The 21,075-nt window shown below is 43.8% G+C and overlaps 2 protein-coding genes across 6 annotated transcripts in view; one reads left to right on the top strand and one right to left on the bottom strand.

Moving 5' to 3' along the window:
* LOC116850127 (matrix metalloproteinase-2) overlaps window positions 1-21,075 on the top strand; it is a 236,249-nt gene that overhangs the window by 197,072 nt on the left and 18,102 nt on the right. For all 4 annotated transcript variants that reach the window (XM_032828036.1, XM_032828037.1, XM_032828035.1 and 1 more), the window contains one exon: window positions 2,926-3,084. In XM_032828036.1, coding sequence (XP_032683927.1) covers window positions 2,926-3,084 — 159 coding nt within the window. The remainder of the gene's footprint in view (window positions 1-2,925; window positions 3,085-21,075) is intronic.
* LOC116850128 lies at window positions 11,192-14,586 on the bottom strand. 2 transcript variants are annotated; one of them, XM_032828039.1, is made up of 3 exons: window positions 14,359-14,586; window positions 13,326-13,586; window positions 11,192-12,133 (listed from the first exon to the last, which is right to left on the bottom strand). In XM_032828039.1, exons 1-3 carry the CDS (start codon window positions 14,424-14,426, stop codon window positions 11,782-11,784), a joined length of 681 nt encoding a protein of 226 aa, XP_032683930.1. In that variant the 5' UTR covers window positions 14,427-14,586; the 3' UTR covers window positions 11,192-11,781. The 2 variants fall into 2 exon arrangements, with proteins under 2 accessions (XP_032683930.1, XP_032683931.1); XM_032828040.1 differs by having other exon boundaries at window positions 11,192-12,079; window positions 14,359-14,582.

Here is a 21,075-nt window from a genome sequence, read left to right on the forward strand (position 1 = left end):
GGAAGGGGGGAGAACAACGGCGAGGAGCAGAGCGCGGTGTGGCTCGGGTGTGCACGTATACCTTCCGCATCTTGCGAATGCGGTTACGCACGCCTGACGAAGCCGTCGGCTAATTCTGCCGTGCTGCGCCAGGCCCTAATCGAATCACCGTCACGTCGCGGTTATTAATTAGCCGTATCAATTAATCGAATCGTCCCGATATCGGAAGCGCGCCCCGACTCATCCCGGGCGGATTACCGCGGCGGATTGTTCGGGCCCCGATATCCTTCGCCCGGATTCAAATTGGTAACGTTAATAATGCTGGCTTAGCTTTTCCTTCTCTCTCTCCCCCTCTCCCTCTCTCTCTCTCTCTCTCTCTCTTCTCCCTAGACGAGCGTATTTGTAGTTCCCATTAGCATAGTTATACCGTCGTATGTTGGGGCGACATCGCCGCAGAGAGGACTCTCTCGGCCATTATCAGTCGCTACATGCGTATTCAAATTGCTAATTTCGGCCGTCGGCGGCGAGGCGTCACGACGTCACGTGTCCCTGTCCCCTCCGACGTTCCTTCGGCGATTTTGGGTGATTCGCGAGCGAGCGAGTTTCCGGTTTGTCGGCTGGTCTCCGTTTTTTGCTGTCGCTCTTCCTCTCTCATTGTTTCGCATCTCCATTTTTGCTGCAGTTAGCAGTTAGCAGCTTGAATTCCGCTGGCCACGCTGATCGCGAATCCCCGATTTGCGGTGCGGCCGTTCGTTAGCTCGAATGAACTGTCACAGTTTTGCATCGCTGTCCCCTTAAGTGCTTAATAATTCTTGTTAGGCAGAGGTCATTAATGTCAGCGGCAGGCCTTTCCTCGAAATTAACCCTGTGGAAACGAGATGAGGAGAATAGAGAATGACAAACAGAGAGCAGAGAGCAGAGAGAGAGAGAGAGAGAGAGAGAGAGAGAGAGAGAGAGAGAGAGAGACAGGACACATCCTGACTAGGACAAATGTAACCGATTTGCGACGTGACATCCAGTGGTTACCATCTAGTTATGAATTGCTAATCATCGTCGACCCGCGGGAACGAGCGACCCCGTCGTCGTCTTTGCAAATAGCGAGAAACGGGAATGCAGTAGTTTGCGAAACACCGGTGTAAACCGCCATCCCGCGGGAGATGCCGCGTTCATTCACTAGTAACAATCACGTCGCGCGATATATCAGCTAGTTTGGGGGCGATTCAGGTTTAGAATGTCCCGTGGAATGTCGCAGATGAGCCCAAAAACCCCGTACTTTTTCCCGCTACCTAAGTAGAACTTCTCCTCAAACTTATGAAGAACGGATAGGCGAAGATGCGGTAAGCCGAGGTGGCGACGATATCTTCGCGTTATATAGCGAAAGTTTTCTCGTTGCGGAACGCCGCACATTCGTCGCCGTAATATTTCGGCGTCGAATAAGACCTCCTCGACCCGCAGTAGCGCCGAAACGATGAGCGTTAAACGCGCGTTATTTTCGAGCGATTTCAGTCCGGCTTTGTCGCAGCCGCGGCTTACAAGTTCACGCAATGCACCGTAGAAGCTGGGTGTCCCGTATAACGTCGGGAACGATGTACTCGCGTTTCGCGCCTTTTGTCCTTATCGTTTAATCGCGCGTAAAATCCGTTCAAGTGGGACACAATAGCGTACACCACGAATGGAAGTATCCGATATATCGCGTGTGTGATCTGATTTTCGATTAAACTCCAATTTCCACGGAAAGATATTGCAGATGAACGCGTGTTCGCGATATTGTTACTGCGAGGATTTTATCTATATTTTTTCATTCATGGGGAGAGAGGGAGAGAGAAAGAGAGAGAGAGAGAGAGAGAGAGAGAGAGATTCGAGCATGTAAAAATTTTTATAGGTAGTTAGAGATTCTTTACGACGCGAGTTACGCGCGAGACGGCTGCAATTTCGCGGGATCGGAGGTCACGAGTGAAATTTCGATTTCAGTGATATCGGGGAATTTTCCCCCAGCGATGCAAGCAACGATTCGCGATACTATCAATTTTTCCGATGGCGACTCGGATCACGATCACTTTACGATGCCGACTCGTATCTGGGAACGTACTTTCTCAATGCGGGACGAATCGAGTCGGAACGAAACGAAACGAAGGCCGAGATTCTGCGGCGACGACGACTGCAATTCCCGTTGCAATTGGCCGGAAAACTCGTCACGCGAACGCGGAAAACCCCGCGATAGATACGGAGCTTTCTCCGGCCGCGATATCGCGATGTCTTCCGAGGCAATCTCGCACCAAAAAATCGGTTATTACATACAAACACGCACGTTCAGCGACTCGAGCAAGCATTCGATAACGATTTCAGACGAGTAGGGAACAGTTGCCAGAATCAGGTTCGTTCATATCTTATTATACTAGACGTTTGATTAATACAATCAAATTTTTTCATTTCCTCTACCAGTCTCCTAATCTTTTAAAATGCTTATAACACGTGCACAATAAAATATCTAAAAATTGTTTGTTTACATTTCTCATGTCTCTTGTTTTGATAGATATTTTTCATATTCAATAATAATAAGGAAACTGATGAGATCTGATTTAGGAGACGGATACGCTTGCGGTAACTCTCTCTTGTCTCATCCCATCTTTCCCTCGTCCTCCTGTTCTTCCTGCCGCTAAAATCGCATTTTTACTGTATTCCGTCTATTCCCGCCTTCGCGAGATACCTGAGAAATAGAGAAAACGCCGGCAAGGCAGAATCGCGGATCTCCTCCTGCCATTCTTGTCTCGTATTCCGCGTGTTTGCACGCAAACATTCACGCGCACACGGATACGCCGGCAAATACCGCGGTTGACACAAATGCGAGAAGTGTTCGCCCTCGTACGCTGCACACGTACACACACATTTATGCAGATAAGATGCTCGGGCCCGACGGGAGTTCTGAATATTTTTCTGCGCTTCCAGGCACCAGCTTGTTCGCGGTGGCCGCTCATGAATTCGGCCATTCCCTGGGACTGGCGCACAGCTCGGTCCAGGGAGCTCTCATGTATCCCTGGTACCAAGGACTGAGCCCCAACTACGAGCTGCCAGAGGACGACCGGCACGGGATTCAGCAGATGTACGGTAAGCGCATAATAATTTTCACCAACGTTCGCGAGGTATTTGCCTCTGCGGAATTCACCGGATTTCAATGTAACGTAATGCTGCCACGAGTTATAGCACCACAGCTATTATTGTTATTATTATTATCATCATTGTGTATTATAATTATTATGTAACCATCGTCTGTTGACCACGGCACGTTCGCGCTTCGGGGCGTGCAAAAAGGCATTTGCGCGCTATTACCGCGCGTAAATCGGAGCGACAGTAAACAGGCGATCATTTCTCCCCCGTCGAATTATATCCCTTACCCAAAAAATATAATTTTATCTTTAGTGGAATGCTCTTATACAATTGGCTCCAAAAAAATTCTTCTAAAATCAAAAGGAACATTTTAATTTTATATAAAGTTATATAAAATTAAAAAGAGAACTCTGAATTGTGCAAAATGTCATTTTCTTCAATGTCATATTCTAAACGAAAAAGTATTGCTTTTCTTAACGAGATAGACTATATCGATCGGAAATCTATTAGATATTATTCTAATTTTTCTCCTCTTGAATCAAGAGAAAATTACAGTTACTTGAAGCAGAAGAAAGCTCTCCTATTACAAGACATTTTTATTAAGACTTATACTCCTGAGTCGAAATTTTGATATTACTTTGCGCTCTTAAAAAATAGTTTGAGCCTACTTAGATAATCTACAATCTAGATTAAATCTATTTTGACGATATTGACACTCATTTCCGAGTCGAAATTTTGACCTTATGTTGAACCTTGAATTCTACATCGCAGTAGGAGCTAAGATAGCAAAGTAGATTTAATTCTAATGATATAATTTACTCCTACTCTGATGATGTCTGAAATATATGTAACAAATAAAATGTATATTTTGTATGCTATTTGACGTTTCTGTTTCGTTATTTATTAATTTTTTAAATATTTTTATAAAATACATATATTCTATGTAGGAGCTAAAGCTTCAATAGAGGTTCGCAACTGAACCTACTTTGCTTCCTAAGATCCTACTATTATACAACCTACTTTGACGCTAAAGAAAGCGAAAACGGAAATTTCACACGGAAAAAAAAGATTTGTTAATATATGGACAACTAAAATTATTAACTGCAGGAGCAAATTTTCTTGCTTTCATAGCAAAGTTATTTAGTTGTGATAGCTAAAAGATTTACTAATATATATATTAGCAAATCTTTTAGCTATCACAACTGAATAACTTTGCTATGAAAGCAAGAAAATTTGCTCCTGCAATTAATATTTTTAGTTGTCCATATATTAGCAAATCTTTTTTTTTCCGTGCAGACATCATTAGGATCAAAGTAAAAGTAAATTATATCATCAGAATTAAACCTACTTTGCTATCTTAGCTCCTACTGCGGTGTAGAATTCAAGATTCAACATAGGGTCAAAATTTCGACTTGGGCTGTAAGTTAATAAAGGACAAAGTTAACTTGAGAAAGATTCTATTTGGAATATTTTCCTCTTAGTATTGGGAGAATCCCCTTGAAGGGTGATGTATATGAGGATTCTGCTAAAGATGGAGTGATATTTTTTTCGTCGATTCGTTCGCGTCGATTAATCATTCATCAGCCGATTTCGCAGGATCATTCGAGATCGCGTGGACTGCACGCGCCACGAGAATCGAGCGAGCGAACGGAAGGTGGGATGCGAGCAAGCTATCGCGATCGTAAACTCTCCGGGAACGGCGATAAAGTACCGCTGGATTTATGGCGCGAGTTATCGGCCAGGCAGGCTGAGCCCGCGTCGCGTTCGAATTTCAGGGAGGGCCGCGCGATCGTGACTGTGTTTAAGGCTGTTTGTTCGTTGTTACTATAGCCAGCCCGGTAACGCGCAACGCAGCAAACGCTAGTAGCGTGACGACTGGCAATTCGGTATATTGGAAAAGTTGTTCGCCTTTTATGGCACCGTGCAAACACCACCGGCGACCCTGACGAGCAAATGCGAGGGAGATTCACGATAGTCGGCGATAATAACACGGGAATTCTTTTTGTCAGTACGCGCGCATAGCACTCGATAAAGTGGTCTCGCGGTCGAACGTAACGGAAATCATCTAGATACGAGAAATTAGCTAAGATCGATCGGTGACCGGCAAGTATCGCGATGTCGCATACGTTTTGGTTGCTTAATCAGTGTAGATGATAAAGACAGAATTTTTATTTGAATCATTTCTAAAATTCAGCAAGAAAGTTTCTCTGTGGCTCCTATTCAGATTAAGGATTTGCTGAAGTTGAAAACTTTACTGACAGAGTACTGACATTTTTCTGCAAAGTTCACGTCGTATTGCTTGCGCAGAATTGCAAATGCTTTTACTTAATGAAAGTACGTACAAAAATTAATGGGAACATTGCTCAATATGTGATGAAAATGAAAATAAAATTGTCAATGTAAAATCTTAAGGGGATGCTGTAGTCGATGACGAATTCGAACAATGTCGATAATGCAGAGACGATCGTCACTAATTAATCACGCTATTCTTTTCGTATTTCTTGTATATACAGAACTTACATGAATGTGTGTGGCTTTGTTTTATCATATTCAACGGAAAACCTAACCATATATGTGTAGAAATTTTTCTGCAAACTTTTTCGATATTTTTAAGCTTCCAAGTGCAGCTACGAAAGTAAAGCAATGTTTTTCAAAATTTTTCTGTTTGGAACATCCACATTTTCGGTATGTACAAGCTGCGGAACTTTTGGATTAGGCAAATATTACGCTGACAGCTTAAGATTTTACATTAAAAATTTTTTGTTCGTTTTCGTAACATATCAAGCAATGCTCTTATTTATTTTTGCACGTACTTTCATTAAAAAATATTTATAATTCTATGTAAATTATAAATGCGTAAAAGCATTTATTATTCTATGTAACCAATACGATGTAAACTTTACAGAAAAATGTCAGTGTTCTGTCGGTAAAGTTTGCAGCTTCAGCATCCCCTTAAGTTATCAGTTAGTGTAATATTTGTTTAATCCAATGTACATACCGACAGTGTGAATGCTTTAAACAGAATAATTTTGAGGAACATTGATGTATTATCTTCGTATTTAAATTCAGAAGCTTAAGAATATCAGTAAAATTTGCAGAACACATTTCTACACATGTGCGTGGTTAGGTTTTCCATTAAATATGGTAAAACAAAGCAACACACATTTACATAAGTTCTGTATGTACAAGAAAAGGTGATTATATTAGCGTGATTATATTAGTGACGATGGTTGAAGTTTTGAAGTTCGCCATCTGTGAAAGACAAGAAAGATCAGCGACAAGGGACAGGCGATTTTATAATCTTCACCTTTGCTCGCAGATATTACCAGAATACTGCCGCTGTAAATTCCGCATACAACTTTCTAGCAGATAAAAACAACGAATATTTCAACTGTTAATAATTTTAACTGTATAATTCCGGCACCAGCAAAGCATTTTTTTTATTTAATGAAAGAGAGAGAGAGAGCGCGCTGAGAAACAGTTGAAAAATCTCGTTGGCATTCAACGAGTCCAATGTTTAATATATTCACAATGTCGCGTGTGCCGTTAATATTTTTGCGTGCAGTTTTTATGCGCGTCATTTATTTTAACGAACTCGCAGTATTAATGCGGACGTAGTATATCGCGCATATGTATCTGCACGATTAAGCGGGATTAAATGCAGCGGCCGAGGGTTGGGATAAATTTACGTGTAGTTGGCGATATTCTCGACAGGCGTGCACGTATCGATACGGAATTATCGCGACATTGTGTGCGGCATCGCCGGATTTCTCATCGCGTCATTTCGCCCCCCGGGCGAAGTAGAGTTGCAACTTGCGCGTGCCGAAAGTTGCTTTGATCGCGGGGAATAGCTTAATTATATTCGCCCGGGCGAGCCACCCCGTCTGATATGCGCGCGAATTTGCGAGCAGCTCCATTGTACAAGGTGTCCAGGAGCGAGTCCCGGTCGGTGAAATTATGTCTGGGTGGTCGTAGGAACATTGCAAAATCGAACAATTTTCTCGGCCGGATCGTCGATCTTCCCCGACTGGGATGTGTCGACCAATCAATCGCGATAATTAACGCGTGATTGACAAATACATGTCAGCTTGAAATGTTCGCGAATTCCACGCGCTCCAAATTCCAATTTCGTGACTGAGTGGTGCGCGGAATTTACAGCAGCAGCATTCTAGTAATGATATCCGCAAACAAAGTTAGATCCGGATTATACATTTGTCTGTCTCTCCCGTCATTAATCTTTCTTGTCTACTATAATCAATTTTTGGCGCCGCAGAGACTTTCTTGCCAAATTTCACTAATGGTTCGGATAGAAATTCTGTCTCTGTGTCACCTACGTTATATACGAATAAATGCAAAATATACGACGTCGCAGCGTTTGCCAATCATTTATCAATCTCAACCAATTTAACGTGGTATTTAGGTGATTTTCGCTATGACTGCAATTTTTTTTGAGTGCACTCTCGACTTCCTTCAGAAGTGCTCCGAGTACTCTGTGGCACTCGCCACTTCAAGTGGCAGTGAAGGTACTGCGCGAAATCGTACGATATTGAAGATAATATCGCGTTGAGTGAACATACTCTGTGCGAGATTCCACTTGAGGAAAACTAGAGAGTATGGAGTGCGCAGATCGCAGCACCCTGTATATTCGTTCCATAGACGGGATTACAGGCTGCCCCTGCCTTTCCCTCTCGCACGGATTGACAGCGTCAGGAAGTTGAGTTCTGGGCCGGGATATGTTTGCAAGGAGATCGAGCACGTTGTAGTCCGGCGGCAGGCGAAGTTTAGATTCGCGGTCTAGTAGCGAACTCGTTCGATAGTCAGCCGCGCTTGTCCTCGCCAGGTATTTCACCAAGAACAGTCGCGACATCTCGCCTGAAGTCTCACGCGCACCTGGAAACGCGGAAATTAGCAATCTTCGAGGGTACGCGCGCGAGTGAACGAAGCGCGAGAGCTTACGTGAAGTTAGTCCCTATTTTCAAAATTAAGAAAAAATATTTAGAGTTCTGACTGTACCTCTCGCTCCCTCCCCCCCATATATTTCTCCTAATTTATTTTAGAAATAGTTCCATCGATTAAAGTAGCCAGAAAGAACATTGGAAAAAGGAGGAATCAGATTCACATTTTTGAGGAAATGAAAAGTCGTCATAAGTCCATTACTTAATTCCAACTTTTAATTTTTAATGAGCGAGAGGATACGTTCAAAGAAAACCATATAGACCACTTTGGTGTTATGCGCTGAGCATAGTCGAAATAAGTTTCTTCCGAGATCCCTTTCTCTCTTTCTCTCTCTCTCTCTCTTTCTCTCTCTCTCAGGTTGCGTAGCAAAATCCTCCGGAGAGGAAGTTCCCAGTGTATAATCGAGTCGATGTACGTAAGTCGGACGGATGTAGCAAGAGTGCAGTTTCATGACGTAAAATTGCCCCACCCCCCTTGCCGTATATATAACTCGACCTTCTCTGAGCGCGAGCCACGTCGTCGGGCAATAAGACTGACAGTAAAAATAATGCATCATACATTCGAACAAAACTGCGCGAAAGCGAGCGACAGCGCGCGAGTTCCCAGTCTGACGCAGTGTTTGAAAATAGAGGAACTTTTGACCCGGTTGCATTTCCGTCCGCAACTTTCCGGCGCGTCTCCGCTACACGACCGGGCGGCTTTATGACGCCACTTTGTCTGCAAGAATACTCACGCACTGTTTATGTATTGCGCGCACACACGCACACACATACATCGTCATATGAGAATAGGTCGCGCAGATCTTATCTTCACGAAATTGCTCCTTGTATCGACCTTAACATCCCGTTTCCTCTCGCTGCAAACTCCTCTCGTTACAAATTATCCCTAACGACAAAATCGTCGCGCGAAAAGACGAACTGTGTGCGCTATGAAATTTCCGCACACGCATCTGGTCCCGGCAACGCGACAACACACCCCCGTACCTCCGATTCGAGCCTCCGATCGATATTTCTCGTCCAGTCTTTCCGGAAGTTGACAAAGTCGATCGTGCCGCGCGTCCTCGTCACGTCCACGATGCATCCATGTCGTTGCAATGACGAAAGCTGCGCGCGAGAATGCACGAGCGGGAGCGTTCTCGTTACGGGCCGCCGTCTCTTTTCAGTACATACGATCGGGTGAAATGAAACGTGAATAAAATATAAAGAATGACCGGGTGTGCTCTTCCCTTCTCCTCCCTCCCACCCTTCCTCTTTCGCCCTCTCACTCTCCTTTCCCACTCGCTCTCGCGCCATCTCGGGGAGATACACGGGCGTACCACGGGGGTGGTGATTTAGTATACTGCAGCAGAGCTTTGCTGGTTCTCCGGGGGATCGCGAATGCACTGCGATCCTCTCGCGTTCTCTCTGCGCCTCTCTTCCGTTCTCTCTCTCACCCTCTTGGCCCTCCCGGCCGTCCTTCGCCGCTGTTATTCTCGTTTTCCATCTGTCTATCAGCGTTACTCTTCCTACCTTGATCTTCCCGCGCTCGTTTTATGCGGCGCTGGGTCCGGAAAATTCTGACAAGGACGAGAGAGAGAGAGAGAGAGAGGAAGCAGGCATAGAGGAAATATGAGTTTTATTTCATGTACTACCGGAGAAAGGTTCGCCGGTGATATCGTGAATTCGGAAGCACATTTCAGAAGCATTTACTTAATAATCCGTCGACGCGTTCTCATATAAACGCGATGGCACGGCTGAGATATCCCTTTACGCGCGTGTAATCCGGCTAGAAATTTATCTCATGGTCCAGGACACGTACGTGTGAAACTGTGAGGAATGGACTCTCATTGGAATAATTCCGTTTTCCCTAGAGAACACTATAGAAATTAGAAGAATAGGAAAAGAAGGAGTAGAAGTAGCCAGACTGATTCTTATCACTCATTTGATCAGTATAAGGTGATGTTATCGAATTCTAATTACTAATTATCCTATGTTGCATTCTAGAACGTATTTTGAGGAAAATTTTACTGAAAATCTGTAGTTCATGTTACATATAGATTTTCAGTAAAATTTTCCTTAAAAAGGGTCTTTTGGAATAAAACCCTAATCGTTGACCTTTCGTCTGTTTCGTGGTTCCACTAACGGAGTTGTTCTCTTCCCTCATTTTCCGGTGCATTTGCTCGCGAATCGAGCTTCTCTCCTTCATTTAATAACATGGAGTAGCTACACGCATGGTCGAAGTATCGCGCGCGATACTCTCGCGAACAAAAGGATCCCGTTCGTCGCTTTCATCCCCTGCCCGGCCGCCCTCACATCGTTCTTCGTTTCGCTCGGTGGCCTCCCATTTCTAGTTACCCCGCTCGTCCCGTATTTCGCTCTGCTGGTTGTCGGTTAGGTAAACATACTACGCGCCGCGCTGTTACACGGCAGAAGAGCGCACGCGGGCTCGTCGCATTTGTCTTCGCTGAAAGGACTCGCGGAATGCCATCGACGAATGCATTTGTTCTGGCAACGCGAGAACGTGTCTGGTCGCGGTCGCATTGTCGAGTGCAAACAGCGCAACGACGGGGTGAGAAAGAGAGAGAGAGAGAGAGAGAGAGAGAGAGAACAGGCCTCAGCCTCATTCTCCATAATGGAAAGATAGAGGCGCAGAGAGCGCGGATCTTATTCGCGGCGTAATTGCGCCGCCGCGAGGTTGTTGAATGTTTCGTTTCGTATTGTCCTGGTCGTGCATGAATCAGTCCTTTCGAAAATAAGCCCGAGAATTAGGCGAATGGAGAACGTCGCTACTTAAACCTGGTTTTGCTATAACTTTAACCGGAGTTTAACTTGTCAAGGACCAAAACAAGCTTGTACAATCTCATATTGCGCCTATGTATAGGGAAATGGAATCAACCAATCATGAACAGTGCAGTGCGAAAGATGCCGCTTACATTAGGCACACTTTACATCAGATTAGTCAATTTTCTTGCGTGTATGGATAATGCGACTATGCAAGTTCGTCTGTGTGGGACTTCAACAAGTTAAATTCCGGTTTAACAAGTTAAACCAAGTTGCGGAGCCGGGTCTTAAATGTTTAATGCGCTTTAATGCTCGACGATTCGTTCGTAAGTCACGAAATGCAAACAGTAACCTGATAGGAAGTCGAATTCATAAATGAATGCAGACAGTCGTAAACACGCGCTGCAAGGATTTTTATTCTTATATGTAACTTTGTGCATAACTTTTATTACATCAGGATGAGATTTTGTGCCTTTATAGAGCAGTAATTGTCGCAATTTAGTTGTTGCGCTTCACACATCCGCGGCACTTTCTTGTCCTTGTTTTCTTCACACTTTATTTCACCCTTACAATCCGGGAAGCCACTGCACTGGCTGTGAAGTGGAGTCTCATATTTTTCACCAAGCTACCCTTTGACATGTGCAAATTCTCGTTGAAAGACTAAGGCCTATATTAATAGTCATTGAAATTTGAAACTTGTCTCACTTAAGATCCAAATCGGAGTTCAAAGCTGGATCAGAGTTCTTTCAGTTAAGTAATATACGTAAGGTATATCAAGATAGCTATTTACATAGTTAAATAGTATAATATACATGACATTTTGTGTCTGCAGTGTCATGTGGTTTAGCTGGAAAAGTCCCATCAGAGTCTGAATCCAAATCTGAACATCTCTAGACAAATAACGACTATTGATACAGGCCTAAAGTCGCTCGACGAAAACTGACCTGGCCGTGAGGGTTAAGAGTCAGATTGGACAACGAGCCTAATCGAGAGATTTGCGATGACGCGCTGCGATTGCGGCGACGGCCGCCCTCTTCGTGCGTGCTTTCAGCGCAGCCTCCAGCTTGCGAACGGTCGTTTTGAGCTGGCAAACGTGCGCCTGCAGATGTTTTATCTTATCGTTGCCCTCCTTCAGCTCCTCCATCGCCACTTCCCAGGCGATCTTCGCCTCCGCCGGCACTTTCGAGATCTCGTCCCAGTTGACGCTCTTCAGGTAGCGCACGTACTTCATCGGCTGCATCTCCTGTATCTCCTCGTCCGACAGCATGCGAATCCGCGGTCTTCTCGAAAGAATGCGTGCGTTGAGCGCGAAGCGTTGTCGGCTAATGCAACGGCTAAAAGCAATCGCCTAGTCGCTCATTACTTAAGGAGATGCTGAAGTCAACGACAAACTCGGAGAATGTCGATAATGCAGAGATGATCGTCACCAACACAATCATGCTGTCCTCTTCGTATTTCTTATATAAATCTTACTATAGATGAATGTGTATTGCTCTGTTTTATAATATTCAGCGAAAAACCTATAGTCTGTTCTTTTCAGCTGCACTGCTGAACTGGTGCAAATAAGTTAGAGTGAGAAAAGATATATTTGTCTCACTTTAACTTATTGCACCAATTCAGTAGTGCAGCTGAAAAGAACAGACTTCTTATCACGCAGTGTTAAGTGTAGAAATCTTTCTGCGAATTTTTTCGATATTTTTAAGCTTCCAAGTTCAGATATGAAGGTACACTAGGATTCATTAATTTTACACTTCCGGTATCTGGAGAATTGGACTTTTTCGATCTGGTGTATCGTTTCTCAGTAAGTGTGAATCGTGACTGTTAGTTACTGTAAGAACCGAGACGGATCCATGGGAAATCTAAGACAACACGCAAGTCAAAAGAGGACGATATGAAATGACTGCAATTACAAAAAAAACGATCAAAGCAATGGTTACATTTTAAATAATATGTTAATGATTGTAATTAAAAAAAAGTAGTCAAATCAATGAGTACATTTTGAGCAATACGTCAAGTGTCTGTAATTAAAAAAAAACGCGATGAAATGGTTACGTTTCAGGCAATACGTCAATAACTGAATCAGTTTCTCCAGTAAATAACAGTCACGATTCACACTTACTGAGAAACGATGTGTCAGTTCGAAAAAGTCCAATTCTCCAGATACCGGAAGTAAAGGCATTAATGAATCCTAGTATACAGCAATGTTCTTCAAAAATTTTCAGTTTTAAACATTCACATTTTCAGTATATACAACTTTTGGATTAGACAAATATGCTGATTGAAATGCTTGCATTTAATTTTTTTTCGTTTTCGTCACATATTGAGCAATGCTTCCATTTATTTTTGCACGTAAATTTCATTGTGTAAAAGCATTCGCAATCCTGTACAATTAATAAACTTGACGTAAACTTTGCAAAAATGTCCGTACTTTGTCGATAAAGTTTTCAGCATCTCCTTAATTACGCGAGTAATTCGATACACCTAGTCGTCGTCGGGTTTCGCTATTCCTCGTATGTTAATTCTCACCTACGAATAATCGGTCTCGCAATCTGCGGGCATGATTGCTTTTCCGGCTGCTGCGATTGGTCCTTCTCGGTTCCCGCGTCCAACGTCGAATCAGCCGATTCCGGGTCCAAGGTTGGAATCGCGTCGTCCTTTAGAATCGAGCCCGTGTAACAATTTTGCGAAAAATGTCGTGAACACAGACACGACTGGGCGGGTATGCCCTTGCCAGACTTTCCGATAGCGTTCAGCCATTTTTTTCTACGTTCCATATCCGTGGGAAATCTAAGGAAACACGCAAGTCACAAGAGGACGATACGAAATGACTGCAATTACAAAAAAAGCGATCAAATCAATGGTTACGTTTTAAATAATACATCAATGACTGTAATTAAAAAGAAGTGGTCAAATCAACGGTTACATTTTGAGCAATACATTAATTAAAACAAAAAACATGACAAAATCAACGGTTACGTTTCAGGCAATACGTCAATAACTACAAATAAAAAACGCGATAAAATCAACGGTTACATTTTAACCGATATGTCGGTGACCGTAATTAAAAAAAGAAAAAAGAGAACATCAACGGTTACATTTTATTGAAATAACATGTAAATTTCTGTAATTAAAAAAACATTAAAAAGATTAGATCGACTGCTATGTTTTGCCATCGGTCATTAATTATAACCCCAAAGAGAAGGGGATCTTGGATTCTCAGCCCGGGGCCCGGAATAATTGATAGTTACGCTCCTGAACGTCGCAGTAAGCAAACGCGCCATCTTTGACGCGACTGCACTCATAGTCTGTTGATGCTCGCTGGCTCGTCCGGCTTTCTTCTACAAATCGTAGAATCGCGACGACAAGACGCAACGAGAGATCGCTCAAGTTAAATTCACGCGACGCTCTATCGATCGGCTCGAGTTTCGCGCGTGCTTATCGCTCTACATTGGAAACCGCTTCGTGTGTGTTACGCAGCACGCGTCAGCACACACACACACACACATACACAACACGCGCGCGCGTGCGCACACACACACACACCACATGCGGGTCTTACACGTGGAACGATATCCCCTGTGCGTAGTTGCGTCTTTGCTTGCACAGAACGCAGCCTTCAGCCGCCATCTCGTGAGAATTGCGACCTGCGGCGTCGCCCCAGTCACTACTGCCGTTACATGACGCGAGCGAACGCGCACTGAACAGCCGCCGAACGAAAGCGACGACCTCGCCGAAGCGGCGAGGCCTCCTCGTCGTCCTCGTTCCCCACAACGCTATTGGCCGCCGCTACCGCCATACGATACATCGCCGGAACACCGAGAGAGGAGAGTGGTGGGAATTGGCGCGATATTACGAGTCAGCTACGCGCGCTTTTCCAGTCGCAAAATCAATTCCCACTCGGTCCCTTCATTTTTGGCTCGGGTTAGCTGGCGAGCCGCACTCACGCATTTATTTCATTCTCGTATCTCTCCACAAACGGATACAAATTTTGTTTCTTGAAAATTCTCTCTCTCTCTCTCTCTGTCTCTCTCTCAGATGTGCACGCGCAGCAACAAAAGCGACGTTCCCCGTGGGCATCGCATTTTCGCAGTAGTGAAGAGCGATAGTCCCGTACGGGTATAAAAACCGAGCACGTAACTTTTCCGGGAGTAATAAAACTGCGCGCGCGAGTGAAGCGCGATACGTGCATTGCGTGAAATATTTATGACAGTCGCGAATCCAAAAGACATCGAACGAGAGCGGCATACTTGAAGAGGAAAAAATATACCGCGAAAAAAATATACGGTAGAGAAGTCGCAGCGCGAAGAGAAAGGCACCTCTCGATCGGTAGACGCGCCTGCTACTGAAAGTGCATCGATTTGTGGGCTTGTGGGATCCCAGATCGCCCATAAATTGAAATAACAAGAGCGCGACTGCGCCCGTAAGGGACAATTACGTCGGCGGAAGTTCACGTCGTAAACTCGTCGCGCCGCACTGGGAACAACTCGAGAGTCGCCCCATCGAATTGGCAATCGACTCGGTCCTTTGACGTTCTGCGGCGAGTTTAAGGTGACTTGCCGGTCGAATCAGTCCTCTGCTTCGACCGCGTCTGTCAATCGGGATCGCTTGCCGCGAACTGCAGTCACGAAGCTCCACCAAACTATTTGGAGTCGCCGCGCCGTACTTTACTTCTGCGACCGCAAACCCCTTCGGCGACGGTCACTTTGACCGAGGCGAAGCCTCGAGCGATTTTAACGACTTTCGTGGAACATTCGGCTCAGAACTACTTCGAAAGCTTCGTTGTGTGCGATTTCGTAAATTTGAGGGATTAATACATTTAATTATATCAGACTAATTATACTTGATATTTATTTTTAATTAGATCTTATTAATTACATCAGACGTATGCGTCAGATTTTTGTTACGACTCGCCCGAGTCTCAGATCGATCGTTTATCCAGCAATGCTCCCAAATCAATATATTAACTCTTGCGATCCGAGAAGTCACTACAGTATCATGTTTTTTACTCGTCTAGCCTTTCATGTATAAGAAAACGTCTTAGTTCAAAGACTGTAAAAATCACCCAAAAAACCGCCCTGACTGTAAAGGTTAACAGTTTCGACATATCACTTTTTAAGATGACGTACATTGACTTAAGATGACATGTGCTTTTTCTCCCTTCAATATATTCTTTTTACTTCCAAATAAAACTATATTTATCTTTTACTTATGTTAGTCTCGGAACACCCTATATTCTGATAATTCCAGTCGTAAGACATACAAACAGACGCGCAATCAACAACCCAACAGATCTGTCTTTATCGCGTATCGCTATATCAATTTTTGGCCAAGTTATAACGCGTGGAATATCAGGCGCGCGCGCGCTTCATTCATGAATGGGCGTCGCAATGTGTGTGTGTGTATGTGTGAGTAAATTGCACAGTTACTAGTTACTATCTAGGAACACAGATGTCTATACTAGCTTGCTAACAGGCTATCTAAAAGCATATAACTGCTTACGTCCGATAGAGTTTCCGGTGTATACGAGAAAATGGCCGGTACCGCCACATATTTTCACTTTTTCTTTTTTTTGACGATGGGGAAATGCATTATGCATACCCCCGACCTTCTGGGTAAGGTCAGGGGTTATGTCGGACTCCCACCGACTAAAACCCCACCGAGCGTCCTGCCTCGACCGTAACACCCCAGGAACGCCCCGAGAACTGCAATGCATAACATTCGGGAGCTACATATTTTCACTACGTTTAGTTATAAAATTCTTTTGTTGAAAATGAGCAGAGCAAATAACATCCAGTACTATCTATTTTTTTGTTACGATATTTTTTGATGCAATAAAATACTGGCATTTTTGGTTTTACGACAATAATTTAATGGCCACGCTGACTCACATTGTACGTTGTAAGTACTCACACAAGTGACATGTCACATACATAGGACCGCCGCCATTTTCTCACATACAACCTCATGTGATACAAGTTCGAAGCCTCAGTTAGCAATCTAATTTAGTATAGATATCTGTGCCTAAGAACGTAGTAGCACGACCTACGCCACGCGCGCGTGGCGCTCGGCTGATCAGCTGATCAGCTATGGGAGCGTCCCGATTGACCACGGTATGATTGAACACAACCAATCGATGAAAAGAATTATCTAGTTAATTACTGAGTCGAACCAATCATTACAATCTGTGTCCAATTGTATCGTGGTCAATCGGGTCCCACCCATCAGCTGTCCGGTTAGTCCCGATCTACAATAGATTAGTAAACTTTAATCTTTAAGAAATTGACCAATCATAGTCGAATTATAGAAGAATAATCAATCGTGATTGGTTAATTTGTTACGGCTTAAAGCTTACTACCCCGATTGTAGATCGGGACTTAAGGGACGTCTACATTGGAAGTAAATAGCAAGAAGTAGGAAGTAAGAGTAAGAAATGGACCAACCACAGTCGAATGTGAGAAGAATAATTAACTATGATTGGTCAATTTCTTACTCTTACTTCCTACTTCTTGCTATTTACTTCCAATGTAGACGTCCCTTAAGTCCCGATCTACAATCGGGGTAGTAAGCTTTAAGCCGTAACAAATTAACCAATCACGATTGATTATTCTTCTATAATTCGACTATGATTGGTCAATTTCTTACTCTTACTTCCTACTTCTTGCTATTTACTTCCAATGTAGACGTCCCTTAAGTCCCGATCTACAATAGATTAGTAAACTTTAATCTTTAAGAAATTGACCAATCATAGTCGAATTATAGAAGAATAATCAATCGTGATTGGTTAATTTGTTACGGCTTAAAGCTTACTACACCTATTGTAGATCGGGACTTAAGGGACGTCTACATTGGAAGTAAATAGCAAGAAGTAGGAAGTAAGAGTAAGAAATTGACCAACCACAGTCGAATGTGAGAAGAATAATTAACTATGATTGGTCAATTTCTTATTCTTACTTCCTACTTCTTACTGTTTACTTGCAATGTAGACGTTCCTTTAGGCGACAATTTCCCGAAAAGTGGAGGGGATAATGTTGGTACCAAGGAAAATCTCTACACTATATAATTTAAAGGCCTGTTCTTTGTAACTGCACTGCTGAACTGGTGCAATAAATTGAAGTGAGACAAAAGGTCTGTTCTTTCGCTCTGCACTGGCGGCACTGATACAAGTAGTGCACTGAAGCGTAGTACACGTAGTAATATACTGAAGCGTTCTTTCAAACGCTTGAGGTATACTATGACGTCATCATCGCTGTTCTTTTGTTCAGTGCAGCGTAACTCAGTGCAGCATTACTCAGTGTAATAGAACACTGCCCTAGGTCTCGAGCTAGGGCAGCGGTGTAGTGCAATATGGCGACGTACATGCAACAGCTTCCTACTGAAATTCCAACCTAAGCCGTGACGTTAAAACATGTTCAAAAACGCTTGAACTCGCTGATTTTTTTGAAACGTTCCTCGGCGTTTTCCGAGGCTTTCCCTCATATTGTCTTCTACTCGGTGAAAGGCCACCTGACTAAGGCCTGCGACCAGAAAGAGAAAGAAAGAGAGAGAGAGAGAGAGAGAACTTCCTGCTAACGTAAATAACAAATAACGTAAATAACGTAATTAAAACAATTTCCTCCTCTTCATCTGATGAATCAATTAGTTCATTATTTGAAACGAAATAGTGCGCCAACTAATATTGCCAACTGTACTGAGGTGTTCTTTCGATCTCTATTCGAACTTCTACATTGTTCAGTGTAACTTTACACTCCTCAGTTCCAGTGCAGTGCTAGTGTAGTGCTAGTATAGTTCCAGCGCAGAGCGAAAGAACAGATCTAAGTATATGTTTTCTCACTTTAACCTTTTGTATTAGTTCAGCAGTGCAGAACAGCTGGTCGATTATGAATCTTTTCCCCTAGTGTGAATTTGTGAAAAGTGAAATTTTATAATGTAAAAGCATATAGAAATGTTCACTTTTCACGAGTTCACGTTAGAGGAAAAGATTCATAATTGATCCCCAGACCATTATTAAATTATATCGTATAGAGATTTTCTTTGGTACCAACATTATCCCTTCCACTTTTCGGAAAATTATCGTCTAACCTAGCTGTCCGGCTGTGCGCGCCGCCACTGCGATCGCGGACGGCAATTGAATGTGCTACTATGAAATCGTCGATAACTTGCACAGATTGCAGTGAGACGAAACACGGCGCGCGAAAACTGAAGGTGCCGCGCGTCCGGCAAGCGAAATCGCGACGGGAAGCTCAGTGCGGACTGAGAAAGGGAAAGAGAAATTGTGTACACGTTCTGAAATCGGTTTCGGAAACTAGTTTAGTTACAAAGGTTTACTAACTAGTTTTAGTTAGTTACAAGGTTGGTAAGCCTTTAAACCGACTTATGTCCATTTCTACCAACTTTAGTTAACTTAACCGGTTGGTTATTCCAACGGAATTGACTAATCGCATCTATCAAGTCTGACTAATGAGAAATGTGATTGATCAATTCCATTGGAATAACTAACCGATTATTCCAACGGAATTGAGCAGTCGCATTTCTCATTAGTCAGAATAGACAGATAGTCTATTCCATCAGAATAGACAGATGATCAATTCTATCAGAATAACCAGCCGGTTAAATTAACCAAAGTTGGTAGAAATGGGCATTAAGATCGTTCCACATTAGTTGCAAGTAAATTGCAACTCTTGTTGCGACAACCAATCAGAAGCGTCAATAGCACCATTGATGCTTCTGATTGGCTGTCGCAATAAGAATTGCGTCTGCTTGCGATCGGTTTGCAACTAATGTAGAATGACCTTAAAGATCAAATCACACTAGCGATTCGCGATTGACGATTGACAATTAAAGATTGGATTTTAACGAATCAACAAGCTTCAGCCTTGGCTTGCTTTGTTCCAATTGGTCAAGTTCTAATCTTCAATCGTCAATCATCTATCGCCAATTGCTAGATGATTTGGCCTTAAGACTCGTTCTGTAAACGATCAGCTAATTCACGCGACTGGTTTCACAAAATATCCGTTTATGAAATTGTTTTCTACCAATTATAAGCAACTGTCGAATCTTCTCGAATTCCCCGATCGTAAAGTCGATCGCATGAATCAGCTGATCGATTATGGTACGTATCCAAGTTACTTTAACGTCTACCAACGTTATAACTCAAACCACAGTTTTCGTTAACCCAAATTATATATTCGTGTTGTGCGCCTTGCTGCGTCCTCGCCTCTTCACTGCTCGCGGCGCGAGATTTAATGAAACACACACCCGAATTCTTCCCGCCGCTGCTTTGCGCGCGCTCCTCCACCGCGGGCAGCTTTATTTCAACCCCGCGGAACCAGCGAGCGGATATTCCGGCGCGCCGGCCGTTTTGTCCCGCCGTCGCCTTCAGGGATGAAAGCAAATGGTCTTCTTCCTCCCGCTAGCCCCTGGAATCTCGCTCTTTCTTATCGGATTACGCGGAAACGCGAGCGGTTGTTTCCCGAAAAGCGTCCCTTCCGCCTTCCTTTCCGGGCCCGTTTTCGCACGCCAAGGACAAGAAATACGTTGCATCGACCGTGACTACGTCAGGAGTGTGAAAAGGGGAAAGAGAGACGGTCTCCGAGACTCCGAAGACATTATATTATTCCCTCGGAGGCACAGTTATATACATTTTGCAATAATAGACAGCCGTCTCTTCGTTTTCCTTCTCTCTCTTTCTCTTTTGCGCGCGCACTTGTTTGTATCCTTCTGTTTTTATATGTTTTTCCCACTGAAGAATGCCACTGGCTAGAACGCGCAACGAGCTCCGGTCTATTTCATTCTGCTTTATTATCATCGCCAGGGCAGTCCCGTGCAATAGGAGAGGGAAGACAAACGTTTTTTTCTGGGTGCGCGCCGAAGAAGCGGCACCAATGAAAAAGCGCGCCCCCGTGGAAACCCACGAGAAGGATGGACGGTCATCAAAGTATCATTTGGATCTCTCAATTATCATCCCCTCGCCGCGCCGCGCCATGGCGCGCGCCGGCAGTACCTCGTTACCGTCTGAGCGGGTCTCGTTGCGTATTTTTTGCAGCCTGTATCCTCGTTGCCACTCGTCGAGGGGATGTTCGTAGCGGCGTAAAGAGAGAAGTAGGAAGAGGAAAAAGAGAGAGGGAGAGAAGCAGAGAAATGATGACGAGTTGCAGAAATTCTGCACACTGGGAGATCTAATCTCCCCCGCGCTGTGCAGTAATAATGAATGAGTATGGCTTAATCACGTTGCCACGTAACATTTCTAACGGAAAGGGAGAGAGAGAGAGAGAGAGAG

The sequence above is a fragment of the Odontomachus brunneus genome, unplaced genomic scaffold (genome assembly GCF_010583005.1).
Source record: "Odontomachus brunneus isolate Ranch 3 - 2012 unplaced genomic scaffold, Obru_v1 Obru_scaffold_134, whole genome shotgun sequence".
In the NCBI taxonomy this organism is placed as follows: domain Eukaryota; kingdom Metazoa; phylum Arthropoda; class Insecta; order Hymenoptera; family Formicidae; genus Odontomachus; species Odontomachus brunneus.